The 24,761-nt window shown below is 39.6% G+C and overlaps 1 protein-coding gene across 1 annotated transcript in view; it reads left to right on the forward strand.

Moving 5' to 3' along the window:
- Positions 1–24,761, forward strand: part of FAT4 (FAT atypical cadherin 4) — a 144,520-nt gene that overhangs the window by 100,321 nt on the left and 19,438 nt on the right. The window contains exons 7-11 of the mRNA XM_051618629.1: positions 2,584–2,764; positions 6,830–7,080; positions 9,785–14,134; positions 21,376–21,480; positions 22,976–23,283. Of these exons, the coding sequence (XP_051474589.1) occupies positions 2,584–2,764; positions 6,830–7,080; positions 9,785–14,134; positions 21,376–21,480; positions 22,976–23,283 (5,195 nt within the window). The remainder of the gene's footprint in view (positions 1–2,583; positions 2,765–6,829; positions 7,081–9,784; positions 14,135–21,375; positions 21,481–22,975; positions 23,284–24,761) is intronic.

The raw sequence follows: 24,761 nt of genomic DNA on the forward strand, positions 1-24,761 counted from the left end.
GAGCCAGCAGCAGATGGGAGCTGGGTGCAGGAACACACAGATTTAGGAATGCACAGATTGGGATCAAAGGCAGATGAATGGACAGAGTTCTTCGAGGATGCCAGGTATGGAGGAAGAGAGCTTGACTCTCATGATCCCTCAGCTTTATACCGAGAATGACGTGTATGGGATGGAATAGTTTAGTCAATTTTGGTCACCTGCCCAGTCAGCTCCTTTCCCCCCCTTCCTCCCTTTTGCTTCTGGCACGAAAGAAGTTTAACAGAACCAAGCAGTGACCTTGATTCTGGATACCACCAGTAGCTTAGGAGAGACTGAACTGAAAAGTAAAATTACTCAAAAGAAAATGGGTTCTGTGCTGGCTCAAACCAGCACATAGCAAATACATTTAAAACAATAAGTTTCAGATTTTAGCTGCAAAATAGCTTTCCTTTCCAGACTATATTGCATTACTCTTTGAATGTGACTTACCTGTGATTAATTTCTGAATTATGTATAAATTGTTTAATCACCTGTGAAACTTAACAACTTTCAACTTTTCATTTCATTAGCTGCGAGATGAATGTCGATTAAATGCGTTTGGGAGGCCAGTGCTTGGTGACACATGCAGCAAGCACTGAGGACTCCATTTCATTTAATGCAGTAATAATAAACACTCCACAGGCAATACTTCAGCAATCAAGAATGATTTTGCAGTCTTTTCTATCTATATGTGTTTGGCTAAATGACAAAATAAGGGGCGGGAAGGGTAAAAACCGATTCAGGCTTATAGCCTTAATGTAACCTTCCTGGCTGAAAGTAGATTAATTGGCAAAATTAATTACCTCAGACCAGAGCAGAGAAAGGCCTTCATTGTGTGCAGTGTGAAACCCGTGCTCTTTGCTTTGCATGTTCTTTCCATGGTGTCGTGATCCATCCCATCTGATCCGCAGGCTTCAAAGTCATTTGCAAGATGTGTAGGTCCCTTCAGTTGGAAGCTCTTTCATTCAGTCCATTTGTGTATTAAGCCAAGATAGTTTGAAGTATTTTGGGGTGAAAAACCTCCTTGCCCTGCAGAAGTTGCTCCCCACTTTTTCCTGCGATGCAACATGTTGGTACTTCAACCTTGCAGGGGTTAACACATGGGAAAATGGGTCATTATTCTTCTTTTATACGAGAAGTTGGCATCCAGAGCCCTGGCCAAGACTACGTGAGGCCCAAGAGCAGAGCTTGTCTCTCTTCTAGCCCAAACATTGAGGTCCAGCAATAACCTCGGGTAGCAGTGACCCGATCATCTGCTGGGTTGCAGGGAGGTGGGTGGTGACACAGAGGCTGCCTGTGTTTCATCAGATGACAGCTCCTTGTGATATGCCTGCCTTGCAGCAATGGTTCCAACCAGTCTCTGGCCCAGAGCATTTAATTATCATCACTTTTTTCCCCAGTCCAGTAAACATCGAATGGTTGAATCCATTTGAGGTTGAAGGGTAAAGCAATGCAATCTTGGGCAAAACAGTTAATCATCTGTCTTTTCAGAAAAAGGGGCCACAAGGCACATGTTTTATGCTCCACTATCACACTCTTCCTTTTGGTTATGTATTCAAGGAATATGTATTCCCAGCCCTTTTCAGGAACCCCCAGTGCAGAATTTGGGTAGCCGAACATGTCTTGCTGATTCTTGGCTGAAAAAAAGTGTAATAGCCTGGCAAAACTAACATCAACTTGTAAAACTCTTCATTGTTTTATTATTATAATTATAATTGTTGTCGTTATTGTTGTTATTATTATTATTATTATTATTATTATTATTATTATTATTATTATTGTTGTTGTTATTGTTATTGAAAGAAAAAGCTTAAAATAATACTGAGAGATTGTACATGGATAAACATGCTGTTTCTCACTTGTTTCTGCTGATCAGAATTAAGTGTTAGAATAACAAGAAGGATAAAAAAGGTTAAATAAGTTCAGTCCTATTGCCCGTAAGCCAATATCCCACACAAATGAGCAATATTTGCTGCTGTAAATGGTTGCTTGGTTGCTTCTATAGAAAAATTAAGTCTGACCAGGGCCGGAGAGTGTGCAGCCTCTGCACCCACTCAGAGAAGGTCTTCCCAGGTCAGGGATCCGACCGGCAGCGGCAAAGCCATGCGGAAGGCTGGGGTTTGCCGCTGGTTCCGCTCTGGTGGTTGCGTAGATAAATAAATTGAGGGCTGGAGTTTTCACAGCTTGTCAGTGTGCCACCTTTGAATGTCTTCTCTTAGAGAAAGAGGAAAGGCAACCACACGTTCAAATTGGTCCTAATTGTTACAGGAAGGCTTCTGAGGGGTTCCAAGACCAGCTTTTTCCGCTGTGCTTGTATTGCAAAATATTTCTGGAATTAGATGGAGCAAGAAAAACAACTTTTTTTTTTCCTGTTTTTCTTTCACAACTTGTACTTTATACTGAGATGCCTTCGAAACAAATGTGATCCTGTTCTGTACGTTGAGCTTTCTTGTGCTGTGAACTGTGACATGCTGAAGCATCAGGCTTTAAATCAGAGATGGCAGAGTTCAGATTAGCATGGTGGTATTTGTAACCTCTAGCATTTTGCATCCCGCTTTCCTGCAGGGTCTCCTGCCCTCACTGGCACTGGAACCATCACTGTCATGGTGGATGATGTCAATGACAATGTCCCTACATTCGCCTTTAACATATATTCTGCCACTGTTCCAGAGGATGCTCCTACAGGGACAGATATTTTGCTTGTAAACTCCTCAGATGCTGATGCTTCCACAAATGCTGTTATTAGGTAGGTCATTTACTCTTGATGTATATAGTATTGCCTCATACCTTGCCTGAAGATTTTCTCCCCCAGTGTCCATTACCAACATGCCTCAAATGTCAAGACACAAAAGGACAGCTGTGCATCTGTAGCTAAGTAATTTAATCAAATCTGGCTTTTTTGTTTATAGGCTTTTAGAATTATATTTAAGGACGAGTAAAGTTGCAGTGTTATTTTAGTCTTTTTCTAAGTGAAAAGCAACCAAATTTAACTTGTGCCCAAGTGTAATTGGTAAGAAGTGGATTTCTGTTTCACAGTAAGTGTAGAAGTAGATTAATTAAAACAAACAAACAAACAAAAAAAAAACCCAAGAAACAAACACAAAAAAACCCAAACAAACAAAACAAAACAACAAAGAAACCCTGAAACTCCAAATTATTAAGCACTTCAGCTTTGAAGTCTTTAAATATACATTCTCTGCATAAAAGAGTATTGTATAGGCTGTGTATACCATTACTGGCTGCCATCAACTTGTGTAGCCTTTGGAAAGGCTTTTGCCTTCTATTTAGTGTAGCTTTTAGAGTTGAGGGCTTGTAATGAAGGATTTAGTTAACAGATACAATGCAAATGTTTTAAAATGTGTTCCTGAAGAAGCTAGAAACCATTGATTGTTCATGGAGACCGACAGACTTCTTAAGTATTAATCAAAGGAGCTTTCAGGAAGGTATTGTGGAGAAGAGGAAGATGTGCTTTTCAAATATTAACAAATTTGCTACAAAAGCTGACTTCAGTGCAGAGTTAAATAATAGTTTGGTTTTTTTCATTTAGCGTTTATATGAAACCACTCACCCTAAAAAATGTACAGAATGTATTTTGCAGCTCTAGTCACCTTTAAACTTGAATTTTTAAGCTAGGTAAATCGAGAAACCAGTATCACTTTATGCGTGAAAGTGTCAAAACTAGTGAATAGTGTTAATTTTGTGATAGCATACAGATGTTTGGGGAAGGCTAATGTTAAATGGCTTTTCAAACCAAATTGTAGTATAGATGACTGCTTATACAGACCTGGATGCATTTATAATAAACCAGCCAAGAAGTAAAAACTAGTAAAATCTGGAAATTGACACTTCTGCTTTAAATGCCAAATGGTTTGCAGAGCTCAGCTGATGAAACTGAATGGGTTTGAACTATGGCTGAACATAGGCCATTCCCAGTCTCACAGACAAGGGTAATGAAGATGTTGAGTGGCAGTGACAAGCTGAAGATTATCCACTGAGGACTGATTTATTGCGAATGGAATACAAAGCAGATTCATATTAGTTATTTATCAGAAGGATACATAGGTAATCTCATCACATTGCAAACACTTGTATCTCTGATTCCAAACTTAGAAAATAGGATATAGAAGTAGCTTCTTTATTTACGTTTGTCAGTTCACCTCAGTTCATTCTTCAAATTGTGTACGAATATCACTGTGGTTTGTTTGGTTTGGGGTTTTGTTTGTTTTGTTTGTTGTTTTTTTTAAACAGAACTATGATATGGCAAAGCAAGTGTGTATAAAATACTGTGATATTTTCTTTGAATCTTGCTACAAGCCAAAAATAGAAACTTGGTGTTTTGGCATCTTTAAGTATTTGAAAATCATCCAAAATTGCCGTTTATTAAATTGTGAAACAATGAAACTTTTAATTCTGTTCACTCTTACTTTAAGAAACTATTTCTGGCAATGCCCTTTAGAAAAAAGAATTCCATACAAAGTGTGAATGACTGTAATGATTGCATCCCATAATTAGAATTTATCAAGGTACTCTCAGATTTCTTCAGTGTGATTGAATTGCTTCAATATTTCTGCCATTAGTCTTTGTCATTCACTCAGTACCTCATAGTGGAATAGTTGAGAATTTTTTTTTTTCCTTTGTAAGTAGCTCTTTAAAAATTGTTTTCAGGTTTTGTTTTACACTTTTTGGACTTGGAGCATACATTATTTTTCTTGGACAGAGTTTGTCCAGATTCAGCACTCAGACTACTGCAAATCTCAAAATATGACTGGTGTTACAAAGCTGGCAAAACCCAGGGGGACCGAAAGACATAAGGTCTTCATGTCAGAGGTGCTGAGCTCTCAAAACTCCTTCTCATTCTTGTCAGAGCCTGTTTCAAAATCAAATCTTTGGTTTCCAAAGATGGTCTGTAAAATCCTCTGCTGAAATTTTCATGTAAAGTCAAAAATGAACTCTGTCATGCAAGAAGCAGATCAACTTCTGCAAAACTGTAACATGTTCAGATGTGCCAATTCATTTTCTCTTATTTCTGATCATACATAACCTGTGAATCATTAAAGGAAGCTGATGTAGTGGTTAATGACCATGCATACGTGAGCAATCTTGTTAAAGATACTATAGATAAGAGGGATCAGGACAGACTAGTCAAAACACCAGATTTTAAGCACTTAAGTCAAATTCCTTTTACGCCAGTTGTTACTATTGAAGTTTGGGGGAGCTGGTTTGGGGGTTTTTTTTGGCTAGGTTTTGGATTTTTTTTTCTAACTATGCAGAGACACACACTGTCCACTTGGTTTGCATGCAGTTTGTCTTAATTATCTTTTTTTAATAAAAAAAGATAAACATAAATTTTTCATAGCATCTTTCTAATACTAAAGCTTGAGCTGTTCTATGTATCTGGAAGTAGAGATGAGAAAGTCCTTCTCTTCTGCAGCACCTCACACAAAGTTAAATGATTGCAAATCTGAGGTGAAATTTGCCTGTGCTGCTGGTTTTTAGGGAGATTTAACTGGTACTTTAAACTTTGTACACGATCTTTCCACCCTAGATGCACATTGCTATAGCTGGAGAATCATTACTGATGGCAATCACATTGTCTTGTAATTAAACAATTAAAGTATGCTTATGGCATTCTGTAGATATTAATGACTGAGCAGGAGAAGTTGCCACAGTTTATTACACAGGCTGGCTGTCAGTCCTCTAGGTAAAGCTTCTGGCCTGTGTTATTCTTTCTATCATAACCTCTTGATTTTAAAAAGATAGGAATATTACTCTCTTTCATAGTAGCCATTTTCTTCTGAATCTTTTATAGAATCCTATACCTCAAAAATCTGCTACTCCGCTCTGCTAGGCTTCTCTGAACAAGCAATGCTCATCACAGCTGTGTTGGGTTTTGTCATAGGGGAATTCTTCATTTTCCTCAGCTTTTGTTTGCTTTGTTTTGAGAAGATTCATTATCGGAGTTAGTTAAGTTAATAAAATAATAATAAAATAATTAATAAAATTGTAGTATTAACTGATTATCCTTAAAAATACAGCCCAGTGCTCCACTTTGAGATTAATTCTGCATGAATACAAGCTGGGTAAGCATTCAATGAAAAAGAACAAATTTACTGTGGTAGTAAGGCAGAGGTAGCCCATACAACACACTGCAATAGGCACACAGTTCTTACCAAATCACACCTCTATATACATACAGATGTGTGCACATACATACACACCAATCAAGGGTCAAATTCTAGTCCCAGTTAATCTCAATTAACATAGCTGTGTGGTTGCTAATTTGATATTAATTACTGTGAATTAACATTGAAATCTTGACTAGCAAAAGTTAGCACACTATCAGAAAACAGTATGAATTATAAATCCTAATTTATTTTGTAAAATTGTCATCCTGCTAGTTCAGAAAATAGTATTTTTTCTAACTATATTTTGTGGATTCAGTTGAGGTTATGTCAGCCGTTTAGAATAACAATGCATTAGCCCAGGGAAAGTACTAGAGGATGCCTCCAGTAGGAGTTCTGAGAGTATGTCTAACTTTATCTCCAAATGCACAAAGGCTCAGTCTGTGCCTCATTTATTAGCAATCTGTGTTAAGCAACTATACTTAGAAAACACAGAAATGTCATTTATGACTGATCTCAAAATATAGAAGAGAAAAAAGACAGGTGGACAGTCTGAAGAAATTCTGTGTGTTGATACCCATCAGCATGGTGGTCTGCAGATTATAGGAAATCGTTCTTATCTTAAGGCTGCAGGCTGTCTTAGGAAATACTAATCACATTTTTCTTCCTTGTTTTTTGCCTTAAAACAGCTACAGGCTTATGGGTGGCAATTCCCAGTTCACAATCAACCCCTCAACAGGACAGATCATCACCAGTGCTCTCCTTGATCGAGAGGCAAGGGAGAACTACACATTGGTGGTGGTGGCAAGTGACAGGGGCTTCCCCAGGGCTCTCTCCAGTTCCACCAGCGTGCTGGTGTCCATTGCTGATGTGAATGACAACCCGCCCAAATTCCAACACCATCCCTATGTCACCCATGTCCCATCACCTACTGCTTCAGGTAACCTGATCAGTGGCAGCTCTTGGGATACTTCAGATTGCATAAACATTTTGATGAAATGCAAATCTTAGCCACAAGAAATGTTTCTGAGAGGTTCCTCTGCTGCTGTTTTCCAGGTTTTATTGTCTTCATGTTGCCTGGGAATGAATAATGGAAAGGCTCAGTATTTCACCCACAATTTAGCAGTGTTTTTTAGTGTGTTCCTTCCATCCAAGCTTAGTATTTTCCTTCAGTAAATTATAGAAGACACAGTGTAAATGAGCACCCACTCAAACAAGTGAATAAATTATTTTGCCAGGGTTATAAAGGCAATGACCTATTTTTTTCCTCTGAAAGTCTCCTCCTGCATGTAGATGTTCTTTGTTGACACAGAGCAATTCTTAAAGGCTTTTCCAAAAAGGCTGTATCAATGGCAGATGTTAATTTTGTTGTCTTTCCTGGAGCTAAGTGTTGAAGTAAGATAAGATAAAATAAAAGCCAAGCAGAAAACCTAATTTTGTGGAAACTACACCCAAATAAAAGTGTTCTCACTCAATGCAGGAATTAATTATGTTTAAACAAGCCTGATAAATAAATACATTAGAAATGGCTAAGTCCAAAATACTGATACTTTCTATTTGCACAATTGGCATTGCAAGGGAGAAGAGAGGAGAATGTGTTTGCATGAGGATGGAGATAATTTACTCAAAAAATCAGCTATTTTGAGATTACTTTTTCCCAAGATGTAAAATGAACTTATATCTTGCTGTCTGCTATCTCAAAACAGTGAAAGGATTTTGTGATATGATCGCTGTATTACCACAGATTCACCAAATTGCAGTCAGAGTGGGTTGGCTGTAGAAGTTGGCAATGCAGTGTGTTTTCACATGCATACACATACATCGATAGTGATGCCTACAGAGAGGATTCCAAGACAAATGGTTCACAAAACAAATTTTCCTTTGAAAGAACAAAAAAAAGGGCTTATTTCCACGTCTTGGGTTTTCTCTCTAAATTTTAAACAGTTGCAAATACTTCTCCTTTTTATGGAAGAATGAATTTGTTTACATTTCTTCCTTGCTTCCAGAACAGCCTTATTAAATTATTTTATTATTGGATTGGTGATTATTTGTGTGTTCTGACTAGGATGCAGTATCCTCATCTGGTTCTTTCTCAAGTGTTTCTTTAAATGGGTTTATGAGGAGTACCCATAGGTTTAACTGATATTTTCTGGCAGTATCTTTTTGGATGTTTTTTATACTAAACCTGTTATAGCTGGAAATGTACAGAAAGCATAAGCTATGTTTACTCTGTTTTTAACTTAGCAAATCCTAGGGATACATGCACTTTTTTATTTGCAGCTTTCTCAGTTGATAATTCATATTCATTTAAAATGAAATGTTAATATCTTTGCACATTATTTTGGAAGGCTGTTGACAGTGATGTTACTAGCAGGCATGGTGTCCATCAAAAAAAGGAAAAAACAAAAACTTTACTCAAGTCCAGTGTAGCATCTGAATTAGCTTTTCAAAAAAAAAACCCAAAACATTCATGTCTTGGTCAGGTCTTTCACTTTTCTTACAATGACAGAATACCTAGTGTACATTTTGAAATAAAAAGCTTTATTTCCTTGTTATTTTTAATCAAGTTTGAAAGGGGGAGCTATTACAGAATCGAAGAATGGATTGGATTTGAAGGGACCTTAAAGATCTAGTTCCAACGCCTCTGCCATGGGCAGGGACTCTTCCAACTAGACCAGGTTCCTCCAAGCCCCATCCAGCCTGGCCTTGAAGTAATAGTAATAATACAGTTTGCTTTACTAAAGTGAAAAAAAATAATCTTATTTTTTTCCTGGCTTGAATACTGTTCTTGTCTAAATATTACTCCCCCTGCAGTACAGATCATTGCACATGACAAACAATGACATGAAGTATAGTTTTAGGGGAAAGCTGTCAGAGTCATTCCTGCCTGTAAATTATTTTGCCTTAAGAGGTTGAAAATAACATGATTTTTATAAAGGAGTGGGTATTTTCTACATTTCGGTACCAGTAAAACATCAGCAACATGTTCTGCAAATTGGTTGGACAGTGTCAAATTTGAAAGACTTGTCATGCATTAGATGTGTAAACTCCTGTGCAAAAGAACACCCTGGCAGATAGAGGCGTTAATGCAAGTAGTGCCCATATACTTGAGGTCATAGTGTGGCATAAATTGGAAAGAGAAGGTGGATGTGAAGGATGAATGTCCAGGATGGGTGCTGCCGGTTCACTTGGAAAACATTAATGCTTGTTGAATTCCAGGTGTTTGTTTTTTGTGGGGTTTTTTACGTGGATAAATAAACTATGAGTAATTAAAAAACAATAAAAATAACATTTAGTCTTACTAAATTTATGGCATTCATAATGTCAGTGTTCTAGAAATGGGATGCTAGACTTCCAAAAAGTTGTAGGTCCATTTTCCATTGCAGATACGTGATTTCTCTGAATATACTCACCCACTTTTCAAACACACATTTTTTGGCTGGCTGCATGTCTTGTGGACTCACAAACTCACCTACCCCTTGTTGAACTTACCATCTTGTGAAGCAGCAATTCACTTTTGGAGCAGTGTAAGAAAGAAAGAGAATACTGCCCCACAACATGCTTCCAAGTGAAAGGCTGGAATCACATTTCCTGCAGTTGGTGGGTTCATTAAAGAGCTGCCCTAACTTTGTTCTCCGTTTCAGGCTCATTCGTGTTTGCTGTGACTGTCACCGATGCGGATGCTGGCTCCAACGCTGAGCTCCATTATTCCCTCGTGGGGAAAAACTCTGAGAAATTCCACATTGATCCAGTGAGGGGGGCAATCCTGGCTGCCAGTCCGCTGGCTGGGGAGTCTGAAGTCACCATTTCTGTTCATGTGAGAGATGGTGGCCGGTACCCCAAGACAGACTCTACAACTGTCACTGTGAGGTTTGTGAACAGAGCAGAATTTCCTCACGTTCAGGCAGATCAAGAGACTTTCACATTTCCTGAAAACCAAGCGGTTGGTACACTCGTCACCACCGTCTCCGGATCTTCAGCCAGAGGAGGCTCCTTGTCATACTACGTTGCCAGTGGGAACCTGGGCAGCACCTTCCTCATCGACCAGGTGACAGGACAGCTTTCTGTTGGGCAGGCTTTTGATTTCGAAGCCATACAGAAATACGTGGTTTGGATCGAGGCCAGGGATACGGGCTTTCCTCCCTTTTCCTCATATAAGAAACTGGAAGTAACGGTGTTAGACGTCAATGATAACGCTCCGGAGTTTGAGCAAGATCCCTTCATTGCAGAGGTAGTGGAGAACCTGTCCCCACGAAAGATACTGACGGTGGCTGCTGTCGACAGGGACAGTGGTCTAAATGGACAGCTAAATTATGAAATAATTGAGGGCAATACAGAAAATAGTTTCAGTATCAATCAGGCCACTGGTGAGATAAGAAGTGTCAGGGCCTTAGACAGGGAGAAACTATCTCGATACACACTAACCATAAAAGCTTCAGATAAAGGCACACCACTGCAGAGCACGACCGTCAAAGTTATCATTAATATTTTAGATGAAAATGACAATGCTCCAAGGTTTTCCCAGATATTCAGTGCTTCCGTGCCTGAAAATGCACCTCTAGGTTTTACAGTAACCCGAGTCACGACATCAGATGAAGATATTGGGGTTAACGCAGTCAGCAGGTACTCCATGAGGGATACAAGCCTCCCATTTAGCATAAATCCCAGCACTGGGGTCATCACCATCAGCAGACCACTAAACAGGGAGGACACAGACCGCTACAGAATCAGGGTCTCTGCGCATGACTCTGGGTGGACTGTGAGCACAGATGTCACCATATTTGTCACGGATGTCAATGACAATGCCCCACGATTTACAAAGCCATCCTATTACCTGGAGTGTCCTGAGCTTCCTGGCATTGGACTGAAGGTCACCCAGGTTTCAGCCACCGATCCTGATGAAGGCACGAATGGCCAAGTCTTCTACTTCATAAAATCCCAGTCCGAGTTCTTCCGAATTAATGCAACCACAGGGGAAATTTTCAACAAGCAGTTTTTAAGGTACCAAAACTCCAGTGGTTCGAGTAATGTCAACATTAATAGGCACAGCTTCATTGTTACTTCTTCAGACCGGGGTAGTCCTCCATTGATGAGCGAGACAACTGTCACCATTAACATAGTAGACAGCAATGACAACGCCCCGCTCTTCCTTGCTCGTAAATATTTTACTCCTGTTACCAAGAACGTGAGGGTTGGCACAAACTTAATTAAAGTTACCGCGGTGGATGACAAAGACTTCGGCTTGAATTCTGAAGTGGAGTACTTTATCTCTGAGGAAAGCAAAACTAATAAATTCAGACTGGACAGGAGCACAGGCTGGATTTCCGTGTCATCTTCACTAATGGCTGACTTGAACAAAAACTTCCTCTTTACTGTGAAAGCAAAGGATAAAGGTAATCCTCCACTCTCATCCGAGGTAGCTGTAGAAATAGTTGTGACAGAGGAAAATTACCATACACCTGAGTTTTCTCAAAGCCATATGAGCGTTACTATCCTGGAGAGTCACTCTGTTGGAACAGTGGTCAGGACAGTTTCAGCCCGAGACAGAGATGCTGCTATGAACGGATTAATCAGATACAATATTTCCTCTGGAAATGAGGCTGGCATCTTTGCTATCAATAGAACTACTGGTACACTGACACTAGCAAAACCTCTTGATTTTGAATTACACCAAAAGCATGAGCTCGTTGTTACTGCCACGGATGGAGGATGGGTGTCCAGAACAGGCTACTGCAGTGTCACTGTTAATGTCGTTGATGTGAATGATAATTCTCCAGCATTCAGCCCAGAGGACTATTTTCCCAACGTGTTAGAAAATGCCCCAAGTGGAACAACTGTTATTCGTTTGAATGCCACTGATGCTGACTCTGGACCTAATGCTGTGATTGCATATGCTATTCAGTCTTCAGATAGTGACCTCTTTGTCATTGACCCTAATACAGGAACAATCACCACCCAGGGATTTTTAGATTACGAAACAAAGCAAAGTTACCATTTAACAGTAAAGGCTTTTAATGTTCCAGATGAAGAGAAGTGCAGCTTTGCTAGTATCAACATCCAGTTAGAAGGGACAAATGAATATGTGCCTCGTTTTGTGTCCAAGCTTTATTATTTTGAGGTCTCTGAGGCAGCCTCCAAGGGTACTGTTGTAGGTGAGGTTTTTGCAAGTGATCGTGATATGGGAGCTGATGGAGAAGTCCACTACCTTATCTTTGGCAACAGCAGAAAGAAAGGTTTTCAGATAGATGAGAAAAGTGGCCAAATCTATGTTTCAGGACCGCTTGACAGAGAAAAAGAAGAACGAATCTCTTTGAAAGTCCTTGCAAAAAATTTTGGGAGCATTCGTGGTGCAGATATAGATGAAGTAACTGTTAATATCACTGTACTGGATGCCAACGATCCTCCTGTTTTCACCTTAGGAACCTACAATGTACAGATCAGCGAGGGTGTCCCTCCAGGCACTCATGTCACATTTGTGAGTGCATTTGATTCAGATTCTGTCCCAAGCTGGAGCAGGTTTTCCTATTTCATTGGGTCTGGCAACAACAACAGCGCCTTTTCCATCAACCCACAGACAGGACAGGTGACAGTTACTGCAGAGTTGGACCGAGAAACGTTGCCTGTGTACAACCTGTCTGTGCTGGCCATTGATTCAGGAACGCCATCTGCTACAGGAAGCGCCTCTTTATTGGTAACTTTGGAAGACATCAATGACAACGGCCCTACCTTGTCCACCAGCCATGGGGAAGTCATGGAGAATAACCGCGCAGGAACTCTTGTGATGACACTTCAGTCATCAGATCCTGATCTCCCTCCAAACCAAGGTCCTTTTACATATTACTTGCTCAGCACTGGCCCCGCAACCAGTTACTTCAGCCTTAGCACTGCTGGCGTGCTGACGACAACAAGAGAGATCGACAGGGAGCAAATCAGCGATTTCTACCTGTCAGTGATTACAAGGGACTCTGGTGTTCCTCAGATGTCTTCCACAGGAACTGTGCAGATCAAGGTAATAGACCAAAATGACAACCCATCTCAGCCCAGAACGGTAGAAATCTTTGTTCACTATTATGGCAACCTCTTCCCAGGTGGAATTTTGGGCAACGTAAAGCCACAGGATCCAGATGTGCTAGACAGCTTCCAGTGCTCCCTCACCTCAGGAGTTACCAGTCTCTTCAGCATTCCCGGGGGTAGCTGTGAGCTGCACTCCCAGGCAAGGTCCACAGATGGCACGTTCGACCTGGCTGTCCTCAGCAACGATGGGTTGCACAGTGCTGTCACCAGCAGCGTCCGGATTTTCTTTGCAGGCTTCAGCAACACCACCATTGACAACAGCATCCTCCTCCGCCTGAGCGCCCACAGCGTGCGGGATTTCCTGACCAACCACTATCTCCACTTCCTGCGCATTGCCAGCTCCCAGCTGGCAGGGCTGGGCACGGCCATCCAGCTCTATGGCCTGTACGAGGAGAGCAACCACACCTTCCTTATGGCTGCCGTCAAACGCAGCAACAACCAGTATGTGAATCCCAGTGGCGTGGCCACCTTCTTCGAGACCATCAAAGATGTCCTCTTCCGCCAGAGCGGGGTGAGAATTGAGGCTGTGGACCATGACTGGTGCCTGCAGAGCCCCTGCCAGAATGGAGGGAGCTGCCTCAGGAGGTTGGCAGTGAGTCCAGCTCTGAAGAGCCATGAGAGCGTCCCTGTCATCATCGTGGCAAATGAGCCCCTCCGGCCCTTCGTGTGCAGGTGCATGCCCGGGTACGATGGAAGTCTCTGTGAGACCGACATTGATGAATGCCTCCCTTCCCCCTGCCACAACGACGGGACTTGCCACAACTTGGTGGGGGGCTTCTCGTGCAGTTGCCCAGAGGGCTTCACGGGCATGGCCTGCGAGAGGGACGTCAATGAGTGCCTTTCCCACCCGTGCAAAAATGGTGCTGCCTGCCAGAACTTCCCAGGAAGCTTCAACTGCGTATGTAAAACAGGGTACACAGGTACGCTTTTCCTTTTTAGCATGTTTCATCCTCTTGTAGTGAGATGGGTGTTGGCCGCTTCTCCCAGGTAACAAGCAAAAGGACAAGAAGAAATGGCCTTAAGTTGCACAAAGGGAGGTTTAGATTGTATATTAGGAGAAATTTCTGCACTGAAGGGGTTGTATGGCACTGAAACAGGCTGCTCAGGGAAGTGGTGTGTCACCATCCCTGGAGATGGTGGAGATTTAAAGAACGTGTGGATGTGGTACTAAAGGACATGGTTTTGTGGTGGACTTGGCAGTGCTGAGTTAATGGTTGGACTCAATAACCTTAAAGGTCTTTTCCAACCAAAATGATTCTAATAAGAGCATCTCCAGCAGGTGAAGAGGTCAAACAAAATGAGGTATTTTTAGTTATGGAAACTCAGAAGAACAGGTGCCCACAGTATTACTTCATTTTAGCTCTGTCCTCAGGCAGATCTCATTTACCTGATTTGCATTAGAACAGAAAGATTTTTACAAGAGCTATTTTAATTTATTAAATATGTAGAAAACAATTCCAATGTTTAAGTCTGATTCTTCTTTTCTTGTTATTGTTATGCATATTGTGGTAGCATTTCAAATCTGCTAGGAGTGTGCCAAGCAAGACAATCACCCTCTGCCCCAAATTGCTTGCAGTCATACAAGACAGAAAACAGATGAAGGATATGGGAAAAAACAGAATTCAGGCAGTGATCAAGCATGTCTGTTCTGTATTTTGTCCCTTTGTCATTTTATTTCTTTCATTAAGAACAGAAATGTCTGCAGCACTCCTGCCTCTTCTGAGTATTTTTTCCGTTAATATTTATTACACATTCAAACATAGCAGCATTTTATCCCTAGAAAAGCAGGATGATGGTTGCTTCTGTCATGAGTCTGATATTAAGGAAGGTCTGAACAATTTTAACTATGGCTTATGGATGCTTTTTATGGACATAATAGAAAAATCTCACCAGAGAAGATGAGGTAAGGCTTTCATTGCCTTTGCTAAGGAGTTTTTCTGCCACAGATTCCATACGGTAGCCCAGGTCAGCACAGCACTGCTCTTTATGGTGTGGGTGTCCAGGCTTGCCTCCAAAACTCATTTGTGATCAGGGGGTTGATTGTTCTTTTGGTTTTTTTCTTCTTAAACCAGATTAGTACAGGAGATGTTACACGTTATTGCAAAGAAGGAGGTTAATCAATTTCAAAATAAGGCTTTAACTACCTTATTTAAATCTACAGCATTGCATACATATTCAGTGTGAAGGGTCTGTTGATGTAAAGGATGCTGATGTAATCTACTTTCATGTGAACCTCATGAATGTACTTTGGGCCTCAGGTCAGCTGCAGTTATTGTTAATTGCCAAGCAGTTGTAATTAAGTTACCAATCCAGGATTTTATTCCATATTGTATTAATACATGAAATTATTTTTGCCAGGAGCATGGCAAAATAATTCTAGGGCACCTATCCCTGGTAACTCTTTAGGTCTTTAGCACCAGAGATTACATGGGCATATGTTTGCTGGTGCAACAAAGCAAAACACTTCATTAACTCTATCAGCATGCTAGAGTATATGCCTCTAGCCTATAATTTGAAACATTAAAGAAACATCTGACTATTTTTTTCTGGTATTAAAGCTCATATCTTACTGTCCAATCCTCATGTCAGCTAAAAATAAAGGCTTACATGTGACAAGCTCAAAAAAATCCTTTAAGTAAAAAAATGTGATGAGAGACTCTAACAGTTTGAAGTGTTGGATTTCTTTCACGCCGTGGATTAAATGTGACATCTGATACGAGCTTTCTTAAACTCCTTGTCAACACAAATAACTTTAAAATAGACTACCACTGAGGCAGACGTTTCGATTTGGTAGTCAGATCTTTTTTAATCAGTTAGCCATTGCAGAATCAAGAATTATTTACGTGTCTGAAGATTAATTCGTCAAGACAGAAAACAAATGGCACCAAAGTGTATAATTAAAAACCAAAATATCTTTGGAGTTGAATATCAGCAGAGCTTATTGAATAAGATTACAATTAATATTTGATACATTTAGACATTTTATGTCTGCAGAAGCATAATTCTGCAAATTTAATATTCAATAGTTTCTGCAAATGTCAGAATACAGATTGTTTGAGAATGCTGGATATAGAGACTATTAAGTCATGCTTATACTGCCAACAGAAAGAGAACACAGCTGCTTGGGTGTTTATTCCTGATTTAGATATGATTAAAGATAGCTATAGTGAATATAAAAATAAAGCCTGAAATTGTTTCTTTATGAACATAAACCTTGAGTGACTCAGGGGAAAGAAAAAAAAAAAGGCAACCAGAATAATGGATTGCTAATTCAGCTGACCATACACATAGCTCTGGTTCTTCTCTTGGAGTGAAAATACAGTCTCATAATTGAATTTGCATGCTTGGTAAAAAAAATAATATTTACATGGTACTGCGTACAAGTAGAAATTAGTGTTTTCTTAGAGAGACTCTCTGTTCACTCTAAATTAGAGTACATGAGCTGTAGACCTTTATAATGGTCTACCTGAAAACTGAGTCTTACTTTTCCTTGATTTATTATGTTTTGCCAGCTGCATTTCACTTCGTGATACTGCAAAGGTAATGTAGTTCTTTTCACTGGATAGGATTATAAAGACTGATTACTTCAGAGTAACATCATTAAGGTTTAAACAATCTGTTATAATTACATCTCTTAATGATGATCAGGTTTTGTTTTTAAAATAATCACTTTCTGGAGGGAATATTCTTTGTGATTTACAGTAGTTGTCTGCCCTTCCTTTGAACCCTTCATTTCCTGTTTTCCAGGACTCATTAAGATGAAGGAATGTAGGTTTGTGAAATTGTTTCAACTGCAAGATTTAAAAATACTAGATCTACCACTTTAAAAGATGGATACAAAGAACCACAAACACTAAAATTCTGAAATCAGCTGAAATCTAACCCAAGAGCATTCAGCTGGTATCTGTTCCTGGTACATTTTTCAATTAAAAAAATAAATCAGGAATTTAGATTTTTGCATAAGCCCCTGCATGCGATACCATCAGCTTGAGGTGATGAATAATAAATGCTGAATGCTGTCTGTTATGAATTATCCACCATTATTCTCATTTTCATGGTCTTCAGAAAAAAATATCTTTCTGGCACAGAAAATGAATACCCAAAATCTTTTGATATTTCAGCTGAGAAGAGATCTATGCACTCAACTAACTGCAGCGTTTTTCTGGACTGGGGTGTTACTGGGGTGGCTCTGGTTTGAGTTCTCCTTGGTTCCCAAAACATTGTCTGAGAAATTTCCTTCCGCTCATTCGATTTAATACCCTGCAACACTAATCAAACATATATCATAAGCCAAATTCTTTATGCTGTCCAAATGAAAGGATTCCCCAGCTGAGAAGTGCTTAGTAATCTGAATGTGTGAAATGCTTCTTGAAATTGGCTTGCGTAAGCTATGAGAATGTATACATCTAATTTTTCAGGGTACATTACTTAGGTGGGATAAAGGTCTATCACAACATTACTCTTAAATTAACGTTGAAAAACATAAATCAACAGAAAAAATACCAACGTAAATCAGTTGTGGAAAATAGCTAGTACTTGTGTAAATTCTCTACTCAAAAACCTGTCCTCTCTGAAATACCTTTTTTCCTTTTTTTTTCTCTCCACAAAAAACATATCCTAAATATAAACGCAGTATCTTAGGCAAAACATGAAAAACAGTGGGTTTTCAAGCTACATTTTGCTTTTCAAAGTCTAAATCTCTAGTACACACTTTACTGTGTCTGTAACCCATGAAACCAGATAGCCATTTGGGTGGACGTTGACTAAATTCACTCTCTTACTAAGGTCCTGGAAAGCTGGCATGCTGCAAGGGAGATAGCCAAAGGGGGTAGGGCATGTGCTGCCACCTTGGATGGCTTTACTTGCTGTAAGAATAAGGTGTTACAAGGAAAAAGTCGAAGTTTAGTAGAAGTTGCAGGACTGAGTGCCATGTAACTGGTGTCACAGCAATTTACCTGGATGAATCCCCATGGTGAAGAAAAGACAAACAAGATAAAAACTCTGCTGGATGAGGCCCTGAGCATCCTGATCTAACTTCAAAGGTTGCATTGCTTTCAATAGGGATTGGACATCATGACCTCTAAGGTCCCTCCAGCCTAACCTTTTCCATGGTTTCTGGAATCTATGTCCTTGCCAGAGGTCTTCAAAGATCCATGTCTGCCATTCAAGTCTTGGCAATAGCAGTAGAGGGAAAAAATAAGGGCACAGGTGGAACATGGTTTGGATGAAAAGTGAAAAGCAGGTACAGCTGCAAAACTGGTCGACCCACCCAAACCAAGAGTTGCTAGAAATTCACTGGATCTGGGCAGAATAACCAATGCAGGGTGCCGGTAATAGAGGATCGATGAGGAATGTGTGAGAGTTTCTTCCTCAGAGGAGTCTAAGGAGGACTGGCCAAAGATCTGATAGTAGCGGGAAATTTGGATGAATTTATGAAGTTCAGGATCCTGCAGAAAAGAAGGAATGAGGCATTGTAGCAGGAACTGTCTTCAGAAAGAGTTGATGTAAGGTAATTGGTAGACAAGGTTGCCTGGAGGGATACACATAAGAGGAGAAATGCAGGAGAGTTGGAATCTTTTAGAAGAAAAAAAATATAGCTAAAAATATTTTAAAGAAGAAAAAAAAAATTGATGTCTTTAAGTAGTCATACCAGATTGTTTCTAATTGAAAATTAGTTGTATGCTAAATAAAATAAGTTGCTGTTCTTCTGGTAGTTACATGACATTATATTAAACTGTATACATGATTATTTTTTTTTTATCAGTTTCTAACTAGCATCATCTTCTTGCCAGGTTTTTCTAATGGTCTTGCTTTATCAAACTAATTTATTTTAAATCCTAATACAGAACAACCATAGTGATAAACTGGAATAGTATTCCCAAGTTATACTTTTGTTCTGCTGATATTTGGCTGAAGGACTCTAGCTTTCTAGGATAAGCATGCTTAAATGCATTTGAAGAGGAAAAATAAGCTTCATAGGCATCTTTTGTTGGATCATTACTCCAAATGTAAATAGATACATTTTTTCCCTGGTCTCTAGCACTTCAGTGAATGGCAAAGAATAGCTGAAATTTCTTCTTCATTTAAAATAAATATTAGTTTTAATAGCTCTGATGAATTCTTAAATCAGGGTATTCATCTTCTCCTGTGTCAAAACAATTGGAATAAATGCAAACACAGTTTTATTAGTTTCATGAATTATTCAAACAGTTGTTAAATGTTAAGAAGATGTTGTTACTCAATGGTTAAAATATATGCAGCTAAAATAAACATCCATATTCTGTTGCTGACTCAGCAAATATGCCAGCTTCAGTGTTAGCTGAGAAAAAGACGAGTTAGATTGAACTGCAAAAACCTGAGTAAGCCTTGTTAGCTGCACTTGATTTTTGTGAAAGCTAAGAAACATCATTGAGCTATTTTAAGCATCTCTGCCTCGCTCTTGCTACATGCTCTCCTCGGTAAGACAAATATCTTTATCACATACCATCATTTTAAAATAAAGAAAACAGCAAAATCTGACATTAAAACTTAGCTCATCCTTCAGTCATGCCCGCTAGAGAATAAAATATAAATAAATAGCTCTGAAGCGTAATTAGATTCAGACACTGGAAATGTTTTCTGGATTTATGGTGCATCTACAAGTTACGTATTAACCACAGGAATCTTCCAGCACTCCATGTCTGTCCTGCTTGTGGTCACACATGGGGGGCTGCTGCTCACACGAAAGAACTGCCTGCAGACTACTTTACATTAAACAGAAAAGTAGAGGGGGGTGGGAAGAGGTTTTCTTGATCAGGTGACTGGAAGTTGTGACATTCTGAAAAAGCTAGCAGAGTTAATACAGCACAGTCCTGGTTTTCTGCAGTTGTAGGGAGAAGCAATCCCTAGGGACTCCACATTGTGCAGTGCTGTCATGGGAGATGTGAGAATTATAAGGTATATGTGACACAGAAGAATGGACACTCTATGCACCCTCATGTTGTACTTTTAATTTAAGCATATATAGTGTGAGGAATAAAATAAATCATTATCAGTGCAATAAGAAGCATTAAGACAGTCTTAGTGTTTGCTATGTGTAGATATCCTGGTCTGGATGAAGTTCAAGGAGACATTGGGAAGAGTGTGGCTGATTTTGCCACTTTTTACAGAAAAACATGAAGAGTAAACATGGAGGTATTTAAAAAAACATGTAGATGCGGTACTCGGGACATGGTTTAGTGGTGGATGTGGCAGTGCTAGGTTAACAGTTGGACCTGATGATCTTAAAGGTCTTTTCCAACCAAAATGATTCTATGGTGATACTCTTTTAAGTTTTTGCTGAGCAGGCAGTGAAGGTGGGTGCTGTTGGCAGAAGGCAGGCAGGTACCCTCCTTGATAAAAGCTTAGCAATTAAAAACTTAGAAGTGAAGACCAATGCTTCTGTAGTTACTGTTTCCACTCAAAGAAAATTTTAGTCCTGTACAAAGAATCCCCTTGTCACAGTATTCAGCATCTGTTAAAATATTCACTTGTTCTCTGGGTTCCTTTCCCTGTTGAAATGAATGATGTGATTTCAGTTTGTTCTCTGGTGAATAATATTTACCACATGTGACAATGTCTGCTTAGAAAAGGGCTGTATCCAGGGTAACTTCTTTTAGCTCCAGAGGGTTGTGGTCCCTCTGAGTCAGGAAGGAGGTTGTAATTGATGAGGAAAAATGAGAAAAATCATATAATGTACAATAGCAGCCTGTGTTCAGCATACTGTGTTCATACAGGGTCCAGCAAGGGCTGTCTGTATCTCCTTCACACAAATGAGTGTGTTGAATTCAATAGGGAATTAGTTGATCTCCTTTCATTTCATGGTCTCTCTTTCAGGGACACTGCTTAACAAAAAATAAAATAAAAATCATTAAAAGCCAAGACACTGATACCTGTATGAGATGATTACAATGTGTGACATCTGAAAAGTTAATTTCTCTGGGCCACATGTTATGCCTATGTCAGGGCTAGGAGCAGCCCAGCACCATGTCTGTGTGTCCTCTCTCCATCCCACAGCTGCACCAGGTCCCTGGCACCCTCCCTCCTGGCGGTGCCTTCAGCACTAGCTCATCAGCTCGTTACCTGATTTTCCTATTGACCTGAATACTCTGACCTGGAAATTGCTTTTATTCCCTAACCACAGGGAAAACGTGTGACTCCACTGTCAATTACTGTGAGTGCAACCCCTGCTTCAATGGTGGATCCTGCCAAAGTGGGGTGGAGGGGTATTACTGCCACTGCCCCTTTGGTGAGTGCACTTTGCCTCTTCTCCTTTCTCCTTCCTTCCTCTCCTGCCTCATACCAGACACTTTTAGAAGGGCTGAAGAGTAAGATCACTGTAAATTGAATCACTGTTCCTGGGCTTCACACACTTGTGAAGTGCAAGGAAGTCGTCAGAATGTTGAACTAGAAAAAGGGACTTGGGAATGATACTGAGTGGAGGGGGTTTGGTTTTCTTTGGAGAAAATAGCATAATTTGTCAAAATTTCCTTAAAGCAAGAATTAGTGAGGACCCACATTTTTCTGCAAGTGAGGAGCACAACAGTAGATACTGGCACTTTTCTACTTAATGGATTTGATCAAGAGAACATCACTGAATCAAACCAGCTTTTTTAGCAGTACTTGCCCACTGGATTTATTATATAAGTTCTGAGTTCCAAAACCAGAGCACAATTCTGAGAATCAGAGCAGCATATAGTACTGCTAAAATAGTTTAGTTATGATTAGAATTTAATTATTCCAAATTTGGTTTACAAAATGAACCCAATAAGGACATAAACCAACACAAATATTTTAACGGATCATGATATAATTGCAGCAAGATTGCTTCTGAATGCAGATTAATCCAGAATTTTCATTGTTCATATAGAAAAGCATGAAAGTAAATGCAAAACATTAACTGAAGCAGATAAACCTGAGAGATCATCTATGATGTTTTAAGGCTGCTGAAAACCCTCGCACAAAAGTATGGTTCTCAGTACATACTTGTAACTACAGCTGAATATGGTTTTCTACTTACATGTCAATTAATTTCTTTATTTTATTTCCTTTGTTTTATGTTTTCTCAGATTTTATTCATATCCTATATATAGTCATGGTCCATTGTAAATGTAACAAATATTCATAAGTAAAGTAAGTTTTTTTCTCATTATCACTGCAGTAAAAAAAAAATAAATCAAGGGAAATTCTGTGACAGATCTGAAAAGTATGTGGAATGCACCAAAATATTCAGATCAACAAAAATACTGAGAAGGCACAATGTTTTAATCATAAATATGCTTATATTGTATGTATAAAAAACGAGCTACTGATTGAGCAAACAGTTTAGATAACATCCATAAAGAGAGAAATAAGCTCAAGTTGCCAATCTATTTCCATAACTGGATTATCAAATGCCTGATTATAATTAACAACCATATTTGACATAACTGTCAAACTCACGTTTTTTGTTTTCTTAAGAAACTGTAGAGCTCAATGAAATGTACCTTGTTTTTCAATAGCTGTAACTGTCGTTTGTAACTCAATTTTTAAATTTAAGTGTAGGTATTTCAACACTCACTTGTGGGTAATAGGATTCTTCTGTTCCAATTGTATGTTTTTAATCATACATTAGGGGTTTCTTAAAGAGCCCATGTCTCATAGCCATGGCCAGAGCACATGGCCAGAGCACAACTTCTGTTTCTGGGAGAATGATCAATGAGGAAGAAACCACCTGATACCAAATTTTACTTTTCATTTTGCAGGTGTTTTTGGGAATCATTGTGAACTGAACAGCTATGGATTTGAAGAGTTGTCATATATGGAGTTTCCCAGTATGGATCCGAACAATAATTACATCTATATAAAGTTTGCCACTATCAGAAGCAATGCCTTAATGCTTTATAACTATGACAACCAAACTGGAGAGCGGGCAGAATTTCTGGCCCTGGAAATAGTAGAAGAGAGGCTGAGATTCTCCTACAATCTTGGCAGTGGCACATACAAGCTCACCACAACTAAGAAGGTGTCTGATGGACAGTTTCACACAGTTATCGCCCGGAGGGCTGGAATGGTAAGAAATGCTAAAATTATAATTTAAGACAAGTTCAGCCAAGTCACTTTGGCATCCATATGAACTCAGAGGAACATAAAATTAGTAACATTGTATTTGCTAGCAGAACCTCCAACTTTGGAAAAAACTTCCCTTGTTTCTGTCTTACTCCAACTGACTCAAAGACCTGCAATGGTTTGATTAGTATGATGATGATAAAGAATGATTAAAAAAACATGTGCAGTGCCCCGTACTCTAAATGTGAAAAATGAGAACCCAGAATAATTAATGAAATAAATTACTACACATGAGGCTAATTAACTGATGCAGATTACAGGGATGATTATCAGGGGAAGCTAATTAACCATAGTGACTACAAAAAGTCTCAAAATAATTTTTCTCAATATCTGGAAAATAGAAGGGGACAAAGTTAGAATTCCAGGCGTCCCTGACCTTCTTGAGCTACTTCAGAGATTTTACCAATCTCATCAGACTGGAAGCCGGGTTTTCCTCTGTAGGATAGATGTAAGAATTTCAAAGGTGCTACATCAATAGGGCTTTCTTTGGGGAGAGAGGGGACTTACGTTTCTTTCTGTCTCCCAGAAAGCATCTGAGGGGGTGAATTTTGCCAAAAACTGGATGGGGACAACTGTTTGTCTAATGCCTGGTACTCTGACCCTTCTCTTGCCTTTGTGGGATTTTCCAGTAAATGTTTTCTATTCCTCTTCTGTAATTTTTTAAATAATATTTCCAAAGCAGAACATAAACCAAATGCTCTTTGAGTTCCAGCCAGGCTTTTTAGCTTTTTGACTCCACAGTGTTTGAGTTAGAAATGAAACTAAATCTATTTGCTATCCATAATCAGTAACTATTGCCCAACAGCTCCCTTTTCAGACAGAAATGGCCAGCGCATGCAGGATCCCATATTCTTCCCATGTTTGAAATTAAAGTCAAATAAAAATAATACATGTTTGGAGGTCCACATTCTGTTTTATACATTTCAAGCCAGAAGTGATGTAGGAAATAAAAGAATAAACTGTTCTGCCCAGTGTGGCTGCCCCTGAGTCCTTGCAGAGATTTCCCATCATGTGCTGCTTCAGAAGGCAGTGCTGCTCAGACACAGCCCTTCAATATTTTTTAATCTGCACAGCTCTGAAGAGCATCAGGTCTGGGGTGAGATGTCCATAGGCACAAATCATAGAATCATCAAGGTTGGAAATGACCTTCAAGATCATCAAGTTCATCTGTCCGCTCTACAGCCCCTAGCCACTAAACTATCTCCTAAAACACCATGTCCACCTGTTTTTTGAACACCTCTTGGGATGGTGCCTCCGCCACCTCCCTGAGCTGCCTGTTCCAATGCCTCACCACTCAAACTGGGAGAAAAACATAGTCCAGTGTCCAAAAATATAGTCCAAAATGTCCCAATAGTGGCTGAGGGATCTATTACTTTGTGGTCTGGGCTTCTTTGGAGGACCAGGGTTGTCGCCTGACATTCT

The sequence above is a fragment of the Apus apus genome, chromosome 4 (genome assembly GCF_020740795.1).
Source record: "Apus apus isolate bApuApu2 chromosome 4, bApuApu2.pri.cur, whole genome shotgun sequence".
Taxonomy (NCBI): Eukaryota; Metazoa; Chordata; class Aves; order Apodiformes; family Apodidae; genus Apus; species Apus apus.